The sequence below is a fragment of the Neoarius graeffei genome, chromosome 5, assembly GCF_027579695.1.
Source record: "Neoarius graeffei isolate fNeoGra1 chromosome 5, fNeoGra1.pri, whole genome shotgun sequence".
Lineage (NCBI taxonomy): Eukaryota > Metazoa > Chordata > Actinopteri > Siluriformes > Ariidae > Neoarius > Neoarius graeffei.
The window spans coordinates 60,989,918-61,001,596 of record NC_083573.1 but is presented as its reverse complement, the minus strand read 5'-3'; the positions used below and the strand labels follow the sequence as shown (position 1 = coordinate 61,001,596).

General features: G+C 35.9%; 1 protein-coding gene across 1 annotated transcript in view; it reads right to left on the bottom strand.

The window, feature by feature from the left end:
- Positions 1-8,843: 8,843 nt before the first annotated feature.
- Positions 8,844-11,679, bottom strand: part of grik3 (glutamate ionotropic receptor kainate type subunit 3) — a 258,630-nt gene continuing 255,794 nt past the window's right edge. The window contains exons 14-16 of the mRNA XM_060922177.1: positions 11,175-11,400; positions 10,713-10,963; positions 8,844-9,673 (exon numbers count right to left, since the gene is read on the bottom strand). Coding sequence (XP_060778160.1) covers positions 9,245-9,673; positions 10,713-10,963; positions 11,175-11,400 — 906 coding nt within the window. The 3' untranslated portion in view covers positions 8,844-9,244. The remainder of the gene's footprint in view (positions 9,674-10,712; positions 10,964-11,174; positions 11,401-11,679) is intronic.

Sequence of the window (11,679 nt, the reverse complement as noted above, 5' to 3'; positions counted from 1 at the left end):
TTCTAACCTTATTTCTATCCGTACATTAATGTAGGCCCACGATTCCGACAGTTTATTATTTTATTAATATTACAAGGCCCCTGATTGGCTGTGGCCCAGGGGCTTGAGCCCCCCGAAGCCCCCCCCCTTAAAGCGCCGGTGCATGTCCGCCATCGTCTGTGTGAGACTCGCGCGCGCGACAACTGTCCTTCCCGTGATTCATTTCCAGAACGCATTTCCCCTTCTCCGTTTTAGCCTTTTTTATTTTTTATTTATTTATTTATTTTACTCAGTAACGGTTGTGATGTAAAATGTACCGAAGTACACTACTTAAAAGAAAACATACTTAAGTAAAAGTAAAAGTACACTCTTTAAAAATTACTTGAAAAAGTATAAGTACACAAAAAAGCTACTCAAGTACAGTAACGCGAGTAATGTAATTCGTTACTTTCCACCTCTGCTCTCGGTCTAGTTCAGTGCACACAACCACAATCATAGGGAAGACTTGACAGTTGTCCAGATGATCATTGACACCCTCCACAAGGAGGGTAAGCCACAGAAGGTCATTGCTGAAAAGGCTGGCTGGAAAAGGCACACAAGCAACAGAGATGACCACAGCCTTGAGAGGATTGTCAAGAAAAGTCAATTCAAGAACTTGGGAGAACTTCAAAAGGAGTGGACTGAGGCTGGTGTCAGTGCATCAAGAGCCATCATACACAGACGTCTTCAGGAAAGGGACTACAACTTTCACATTCCTAATATCAAGCCACTCCTGAACCAGAGACAATGTCAGATGGGTCTTACCTGGGCTAAGGAGAGAAAGAACTGGGCTGTTGCTCAGTGGTCTAAAGTCCTCTTTTCAGATGAAAGTACAGTATTGTGCAAAAGTCTCAGGCCCCACCATTTTTTCATACAAATTGTTTTTATATATTTCTATTTTATGACTTCTACATTATTGAGGTCAGTTAAAAAAAATTGATTTCCAAATGTTCATTTTCCAGCACAAAATTTAATGTTGCAGAATTTTTTTTTTGTATCTGAGCAGCATATTACATAAGAGACCACTTTTCAGATTAAAAAAGAAAACATAATGACGGCTACTGGGTTTCACTACAAAATTAAGAAACAAGTGTGACAGTCAAAGTGTCCAGAAGAACTGTAGCTCGTTCTGCAAGATGCTCAGTAAAACCTACAGCTCATTTCCTTATAAAACTCCACTCATTGTACCTGAGATGACAATTTATTTTTTTTTTAAATCAAAGGGTTGTCTCACACTAAACATTGACTTTGTTTTATTACCTCACCCGGGACGGAGTCCACCAGGGGGTGAGGTATTGTTTCCAGTGGGGTTTGTTTGTTTGTTTCTTTGTTTTTTTTTTAAACGATATTATGGGAAAACAGCTGGACCAATCTTCATGAAACTTTCACCATAGATGTGCATTGGTCTCAAACAGAACCTCCAACATTTTGAGGGTCATCTGGTCAAGGTCACCAAAAAGGTCAAAATCGTTTTCATTGTGGCTACTGCCTCTTATAGAGGCGCTAGCCACTATGCCATCATGCTGTAAGAATGTAACATGCGCATGCACATACACGTGTTCCGATTAAAATGGCCGGTGAGTGTATACAATTCAGTTCACCATTCGAAATAAATAGACTAAAGAAATCGCTTTCAGACATGTTAATGCTTATTACAGAGGGAAAGTGCATTCCACTGAGCTCTAGCACATATATATTTGTGTATATATATATATATATATATATATATATATATATATATATATATATATATATATATATAGTATGGACATGGTATCAGAAAACAATTTTATTTATAAGCAGTAGCCACATGTACCCATAGAGTACCTTTTTTTTCATGATATCTTCCTTCATATTTATCATAAGTACTACCAGGCGAGGTTTGTTTTGCCTGGCAACACTTGTTTATTATGGCTTACTGCTGTTTTTTTTTTTAATGTTGAAACATTTAATTTCTTTATTTTTAAGCCGGGGCGGCACGGTGGTGTAGTGGTTAGCGCTGTCGCCTCACAGCAAGAAGGTCCTGGGTTCGAGCCCTGGGGCCGGCGAGGGCCTTTCTGTGTGGAGTTTGCATGTTCTCCCCGTGTCCGCGTGGGTTTCCTCCGGGTGCTCCGGTTTCCCCCACAGTCCAAAGACATGCAGGTTAGGTTAACTGGTGACTCTAAATTGACCGTAGGTGTGAATGTGAATGGTTGTCTGTGTCTATGTGTCAGCCCTGTGATGACCTGGCGACTTGTCCAGGGTGTACCCCGCCTTTCGCCCGTAGTCAGCTGGGATAGGCTCCAGCTTGCCTGCGATCCTGTAGAAGGATAAAGCGGCTAGAGATAATGAGATGAGATTTTTAAGCCATTTTTGGTCCACAGCATTTCTTTACATTTGCCTAAGACTTTGCACTATACTGTAAATTTTGCATTTCATTTGGAAATCAAGGTCTCAGAATCTAGAGGAAGACTGGGGAAGTACAGAATCAAGGTGTTTGAAGTCCAGTGTGAAGTTTCCTCAGTCCATGGTGATTTGGAGTGCCATGTCATCTCAGTAGGTGAAAATGTGAATTTAATTGCATTTAATCCAAACCTTAAAGAAACCTTAAATGTAGCAGTGTATTTAAATTACCTTTAAGATCAGCCCTTAAATTTAGTAGAAAATTTAATTACCTTCACTGAACCTTTTACATTTATTAAATATACTAGTAACTTTAAGCCCCTTCACTGATATTCTTAAAAGTAGTAGTCACATTAAGTACATTTAAATGTTAAATTTAGTAACTTTAAGTGACATCTTAAACATTCCTTTTCGCAGCATGTCGTTGTTTTTAAGAAGTCATGGAAAGTCACTTCTAGTTATACTATAATAATTCTTAATGTTATAAATAAATACACTGAAATTGAGCATTTAGTAAACTTTTAGGAAAATTTAAGAATATTGTAAAGCTGTTAATTTTTCCTGTGTCTTCTGGAGTTGGTCCACTGTATTTTATCAAGTCCAAAGTCAACACAGCTGCCTACCATGAGATTTTAGAGCACTTTATGCTTCCATCTCCTGACAAGCTTTATGGAGATGCCGATTTCCTTTTCCAGCAGGACTTGACACCTGCCCACAGTGCCAAAACTACTACCAAATGGTTTGCTGACCATGATATTGCTGTAGTTGATTGGCCAGCCAACTTGCCTGACCTGAACACCATTGAGAATGTATGGGGTATTGTCAAGAGGAAGATGAGAAACACCCGATGCGAAAATACAGATGAGCTGAAGGCCGCAATGAAAGCAACCTGGACTTCAATAACACCTCAGCAGTGCCACAGGCTGATCGCCTCCATGCCATGCCGCAGTGATGCAATAATCTGTGATAAAGGAGCCCAAACCAAGTGTTGAGTGTAGAAGTGAACAAACTTTTTAGAAGTTGGACATTTCTGTATTGTAAATCCTTTCTTGACTGATCTCTGGAAATATTCTAATAATTTGAGATACTGGATTTCTGATTTTCATGAGCTATAAGCTATAATCATCAAAATTAAAACAAAAAAGGCTTGAAATATTTCATTTTACATGTAATGAATATCAAATATATGAAAAACTACCTTTTTGAATTAAATTTACAAACAATGAACTTTTTCTTGATATTCTAAGTTTTTGAGATGCACTAGTGTGTGTGTATATATATATATATATATATATATATATATATATATATATATATATATATATATATATATACGTATATATACACACACCGTATATAAAACCTCTGTCCCATATTTTTTGAGTGTTGCATGGAAACAAATTCCAACAAATAAATTTACAAAATATAAATAAGTTGGTTAGAATTTTTTTTTGAAAATCCTCTCTTTGTATTTTTGTCAGTTAAATAAAAGTTCACGTGAATTAAAAAAAAAAAAAAAACAGAGGTTTTTTTTTTCATTTTGGAATATATCCCCAACTTTTCTGGAAATTGGTGTGTGTGTGTGTGTGTGTGTGTGTGTGTGTGTGTGTGTGCACTGCAAAAAAATTGAAAACTGAATTTGAGGAACAAATTACTTAATACGAGTGAAATTATCTTGCTTCATGGACAGATATTTTTATTTGATAAGACATCTTAGAATAAGTTGGTTGCAATCTAGAACTAGGTTTAATAATCTGAGAATTGGTGTCTTGTATTCTTCTAATAGGAAATGCTTGATCGTTTCAACAATTTTCAAGATATTTTCACTTGCTAAGATATAAATTTTTGCAGTGTGTGTGTGTAGGCAATATACAGTAACGTGTATTAAAGTCACAGTGCACTCAAAACACACATGCCTCAAATTTCTGCTCTTCTCCTTCTTCTATATCTTCTGAATTATAGCAAATATTTATCTTATTGTTCTTTACACTGTGCATTCTTTATACTCTTTATAAAATGAATTTTTAATATTTGTGATCAAGTACTTAATGCTGCCCTTGAACTGATAATACTGTCTTCATAAAAGATACCAGATTAGGGGTGATATATGTTTATGTTTAAATATGTTTAAACAAGGAGTGTATCTGTATATGTTTAGTGCTCCAAATATCTACATCTGCGTTCAAATTTTAAATCTCCTGCTTACTGAACTTTCTTGTTGCATCATACAGGATCCCAATTCCAATGCACTCCTTTAGTGTCAACCAGATGCCCTGTGAACCTTTCTGGCAAGCTTAATTTTTTTTGTATATATATATATATATATATATATATATATATATATATATATATATATATATATGAAATGTATGTGTGTGTGTGTCTGTTTAGTTCATATTATCAGAATAATGTATTTCTATCTAGGTACATCTCTAGTTTACATTATGCACATGATACATGAATTGAGTTTTTCAGAATCCAAACATAAAACTATTTTAAATTCTAATACTTAATGCCAGTCTTGAAATCTCTGAACCATTTACTCAGATAGATGTCTTGATATTCCCACTTTTCTCTTTCCATTTTTTCTTGTTTCTTGATAATTCATCTGCATTTTCAAGACGATACTGACTATATTCAATGTGTTTCATGAACCTCAATAACAACAACAACAACAATAAAAATTTATATCTGTACTTCCTCAGTCATTGTTGATTTTTATAAAATCAAGCATAAAATCACTAACACATATTTCATGTTTTTTTTATTTGAACTTCAAAATTGTATAACCCATACATCAATCTGTACAATTAAATTATTCACAGTGTGTTGAAAGAAAAAAAGATTCATTCGCTCTCCTGCCTTCTGAAGCCTCCCTTTACTGTCATGCATTCTCTCATGGCATACAGTTACTAACAGAAAAAAAAATATAAAAACATTACAAAATCTATAGAAATTCTTCATGTCCATAAATGAACCCTGGGCAGCACCTTGATGTCAGTTGTTTTAACTATACACATTCCCCACTTAACAACCAAGTGCAGCAATACCTCCCCAAATAATAATAATAATAATAATAATAATAATAATAATAATTAATAAAGAAAACTGAGCAATGGTAAAGAACATTTGAATTGATCAAGAGACTTGTAAAAGCTGATTTTATTTTTCTTTTGTTTCATGTAATCTTACAAAACAACAGCATTCACATTGTTTAATAATTCTTTTATAAAATAGAGGTTTAAGTTCCATAAATAGGACTGATTCAAATACTGAAACTAAATGTTCTATTTTAAGTTGCAATCAATACAGAAAAAAAGTCACTTCATAATAGTCAGTTCATAAATGTTACAGAAATTTGATTAATGTGGTCTTTACACTGTGCCACAGTAAATAATACATTTAAGTAACGAAATTAATTTCTCACAGTGCAAGGATAATTAGGCTTACAGCTGTGTGAAAAGTTTGTGAATCCATTGGAATTGTCTGGATTTCTGTACGAATGACTGCAAAAAACAAGAATGTTACCTGAATCATAAAAATAAACAGAAACACTCATGCAAGACCTCCAAAAAGATATATATTAATTGAAACAGAATTGTGGGCTGATCAGCAGCTACATAAAGCATTTGGTTTAGATTATTGCCAATAAAAAAGTTTTCATGTTTTTATTCATGGCATTGACTATTTAACCCATTTATGTAATGACTCATAAATGTTTGTTGCATAATGTTGTGTTTGTCATGACTTAAATCACACTGCAGTAACCATTCATTAAGAAATCTAGATATCAACAAATTTACAAACTTTTATTCCACAACTGGATACACTAAAAATCTACAAAATACTCATTAAACCACAACATCTGGTGACCTTAAATGTGAATGATAGCTTAATGGCATCTTCACCTAATTCAATTAATTAATTAATTCATTAATTAATTAATTGAGATTAACAGTTTGAATGATCTGCTGTTGTTTACTTGTAGAAACTTTGTCATACTTTATCATATTTTAATATTTCATCATCTTTTAGAAGAAAGGCATCATACCACATTCTAGTCTCACATTTGGAGCCAGACATTTTAAAATCTGTGTAAAATAAAATCTGGTGCGCATTTTAAAGTGATTAAAAGTTGATATTCCAAAGAGCCATTAACAGTGTTGCAGAAGTGTGATAGTAATCATGAAAAATCATACTTTCCTTCAGCTCAATCACAGCTATACTGCACTAAGAATAAAATTCAGTTCTTTATTTATGTACACCTGATATGAATATGTTAAAAGGGGAATACATACATTTCACAATTTACTTTGCTCACTTGATCCTGCTATCAGCCAGTGGTAATGAACATGTACCCTGGGCAATCAAGCCACTGTCCTCTAAATTCTTAAGTATAGCCATATATCAGATCCTATACTACAAAATGCATGTACAATTTCTGATACAGCATTTGACAGATTAGAAACAAATGGTGCTGGGAAATAAAGAAGACAATTTACAGGTAAAAATCAGTATTTAGCAAAATACAATAATTCTCCATTTCATCTAATATATAGTCTACTTTGCAAGAGGGTGTGAAAATTACATTAAATTTAAATGACACATACACAATGAACTTTCACCGCATCAACACCAAGTAACATGAATTTGAGTTATTTTGATTGTTACATTATTGGCAATAAAAATACTGAACACAAGATTTTTTTTGACACTGTCCTTTATATTTACCTCACAGAGGTATGCAGTCTCTTGAGCCACCTGAAAAGGCAGCAAGACTTAGCACCTACGTCTCATAATGCTAACACTGGTCATCCTATATTTTTTGTCACATCTACACAAACTAAGGAAACCTTAGACACTGAACCTAAGCTAATGCAGTCTATAAAAACAGCCACTTAATGTTGGTCACTGTCTCTGAGAAAAAAGCCTTGTGTAAAAAAGGGGGGTTCTTTTTCTCTCTATATAAGAAATCCAATCATTGTTTTTGCCTTAGTTCTTAATTTAGGAATCCCATTTGGCAAAGCTTGAGGCTGCAATGAACTCTCAAAACAGGCAAATAAAGAATCAGAATGCTACTTTCAGTGAACATCACGTCAGACTGCAGGACCTCCTTACATATAGCATACTAAAAGCCGAATTGCTGCTGCAGAGCTTTTAGCTCATGCCTTCGAAATGAATAACGGCTAAAGGCTATGCAAGCATTTATTAAGCATTTAGAAATTTTGCCAGATGAAATGCACACATACTTGCATTTATGCTCACACATACATACACGCGCGCGCACACACACACACACACACACACACACACACACACACACACACACACACACACACACTCACACACACACACACAAAATGAAAGGAGGGTCCCACAAGTGTACATTATGGGAAAGCTCACACCTACAGTGTAGTCTGTAGGTTATTTGACAGTGACAATTGTTTTGTGTATTGAGATATGTGCTTTCCTGCTCTAATATTGTACATTATGAAAATTACAACACAATGACCTTTTTTTTCTTTTTTCATCCTCTTTATAACTCAATTTACTCAATGACCCAGACAACAAGTACAGAAATAAATAAAAAGCCTGGATACATAGTGTGCTAATGTCATATTGCAAATGTTGTTAACAAAGGCCATTCTGAATAGAAAATCTAATATCCCCACATTTGGCAGATATTTAATTAGATGTATTTATGCATGTCTATAAATATGTTTCTATTTGTATTGAAATGAAAAAAGTAAATGTGTTATGCAGAATGCAAATCACTACCACACTGGAGTTAATGAAATATATGTTTTCAAGTGTATTTGTTTTTGCTTACTGAATTATATGAAACTTAGTAGGTTGTACCATATCTTATCATTATGTAGTTAGCAAATATGCCTTAAGATGAAACATTAAGCATATGAAAAATATGTGAGTGAATTTGCACAATAACCAGTTTACCAAGCAACTGAATCAGTCTTATTCTCTGCACTTTTAGAATGGATGGTGTATTTTAATATCAAACATTTTTTGTGGACAGATCTTTGGCAATTGTTATGTTAATCACTCATCTCATTATCATTGAATGTGTACAAAACATCTGGTGGCAACAAACTATGTAGAGCACAAACAAATTGAATTTAGTCTTGGCACTATGGTAAGACAGAGCACATCGTTCAGAACCTTTATTACTGTAATTCCTTGGGGGAGGGGTGTGTGGACAAGTCTGTTAATTCAAATAGCAATATGCTTTGCTAGTTTGAATTATATCAGCCCTGTTTGTTTTGTGCAGTCAATCTGTGAACCGGAAGAACCTTCTCTGTAGCCTTCTTGAGAATACATATCTCACTTTACATGCTGTCACTAACTGGAGAAATTATCAATAAGAGAGTCTACAGTTTCAAATTAAATAAAAAGATTCAAAGCATTCGATTAATGTAGCCCAGTAATCTCCCGAGTAGTGCCAAAGACCCTCAGCACTTTACAAACCCAAATAAAAATGCTGAAAGCACAAATTTTGAAAATTAATTTGATGTGCTATAAATGGTACTCCAGGACAGAAATCTACTCCCCTTGTGTCAGTTTGGAGTTCTTTTATTGCCATACTTCAAAGAAGCATCTTATCTCTCTTAAATCATTAGTTTCAATAGATTGCTTGCTTGTCTCTTTTCTTCTCTGTGTGTATGGGATTTGGGGTGGGGGGGGTAGGGGTGGTTGGGTTTACTGGGCACTCCTTGATTTTCAGTGAACAGATGGTGAACATGTGTTTTTCATACATAAACATCAGACTAGGTCCTAGCTAGCTCTGGCCTCATTGTTCTCTCTCTCTCTCTCTCTCTCTCTCTCTCTCTCAGAGAAAAGACACAGAGCGTCCTCCCTCCCTCAATGGCATGGTGGGATACATAGGTTTGAGGACATGGTCATTACCTGGGTTGCTGCTTGCACCACCATTCTGCTTGGCTGTGTGGTTGCGGGTGTCTCTGCGGTTGAGGGTGAATGCTGTTATCATTTCAGAGCCATAGTCCATGCTCTCGGGTACAGCGCTGGGCATGTGCCTCAAGTGACCGTCCCCCAGGCATGTCATGGAAACGCGGGCGTCATTGCAGCGCTGCTGCAGCTCATGCTGTCCTTTCCTGGTAGACGGCGCTCGTTGAAGGTGTGCATGTTGATCACGGCGTCCGTCTTCACTGTGAGTGGTGCATGGTGCCGCTTGTGTTTCACTCTTCTCTCGCACGTGAACGACAGTCTGATCTCTTCCACCACTGCACTGCAGAAAGACCTCTTGAAGGAAAAAAAGAGGCATGGTGGGGAGGGGGAGGGGAGCAAAAAGAGGAAGTAAGTACACCCATGTTAAATTAGTGTGAAGACCAAACTATCTATGCATAGTACTAACTGCATATCATGAACTAAAGTGAACTGGACATGACACTGAAATAAATTATTTTTCCAGCCATTTTAACGCTCTGCCCTGTTAGCTTTACGACCCTATCTGGTGCAACCTTTGGTCAAATAATTGGCTATGCACAACTATTCCTTTTTCAATTCTGACATGTGCTATGACTAATAGGGGATTAATTTTCCATGCCCCAATTAATAATCATCTGTTGGAATATATATAAATGTAGCAACTGCAAGGCAGAATTTTCAGACCTGCAATCATAAAATGTCTTATAATATACTCTATCATGAGCTATCAGCTGTATCTTGAGTATTTGTGAGAAAAGGTATTACTTTTGGCTCATGGAGCTACAGCTTATTAAACTTATCATGATAATAAATTATCATGTTAAATAATATATGGCTTCATACATGACTAGCCAAAAAGTTATTTGCAATGTGGAACCATAAATAAATAAATAAATCCTTAACCAAATGTGACATCAGAAGAGTGAGCCTGTAATCTGATGCTTGATAATGATCTTTTTTTTTTTTGATGGCAATTCTTTAAACCAGGGTGTCACTATGGCTTTATAGTTGAATCTTCAGCTAAAACTAAAGCACAAGCCAAATACAACACAGTATGATAGACATATACAGTACATTATTCAAATGACTATTAACAAGGTTTAAGACTTGCTTGAATTGCCTGTGTTTCTCTAATATCCATAGAAACAAAGTTTCAAAATATCAGACGACCCAGAATACCCAGAATGCTAAGTCTGTACCTGCACAACAAAACTACCACGAACTGAAATTGCAGTTTTGTTGAAAAAACTGATATACAATGCCATACCTACTGTAAACTGCCTGATTACAGAGGTCAAAAGCATTACAATAATGGAAAAGCCAAATAAACAAACTAAAAAATAATGACTCACCTGTTCACGTTCTGCAGTTTTCCGAAGTTTGTAGATAAATTCCCCTATAGCCACAAAAATGGAAAGCACCAGGCCTGAGGCCAGCACAATGAAGATGCCACCCAGGTTCTGGATGCCCATTGGGCCTGTTTCATAGCGCTCATCTTCCTGACAACTACTTCCACTCCACCACTTCTCCTTTAGCATGTGTAGACGTCCATCCTCCAGCAAGCTCAAGATGGCTATGGTCACTTTGTCTCTGTATGGTGAGCCTGAAATACAAGGGTGATACTCCTATATAAAGTTGTCCATAAGTAATCATTCAGCTACTGAAATAAGCAGACATTTTGAAATTGTAGTGTTTTACTCTATTATAGCTTATTGTTCATTTACCTATGGATATGGGCCAAGCCAATAAAATTCTAATTTGAGTGACCATGTTAAACTAGCAAGACCTGCAGGTCTTCAGTAGATCAGGTTTACCTTTAGGGGTGCCAATGCCATAACCCTTGCTGTCAATAATGCCTCCAAATTGGGTTAGGTTACAGTTCTTGCGAGTGACATATTCAATGGTTGTAGACTCCATAAGCAGGGCATAGTCAGATTTCAGAACCCTTTGGATGCCATCTTCAATAGACTTGACAAGCGATGTGCTCTGTTTGCTGCTCATGAAGGCCCACATCTTTTCAAACGTTGAGACTCTGGATTTCTGAAAGTAAATAAAACAGCAAATCATTTGCCATCATTTGGGTCTCATTTGGAGATCTGGGCATGTTACAGTCCCATCATTTCTTCTTAGCCTTCATTATACTGTATACTGTACACACTGTATTAGCCAAGTCAATGCCTACACACTGACAGGTAAAGTGAATAACATTAATCATCTTGTTACAATGGCACCTGTAAAGGGGTGCAATATATTAGGCAGCACATGAACAGTCAGTTCTTGAAGTTGAAGGGCTGGAAGCAGGAAAATGGGCAAGGGTAA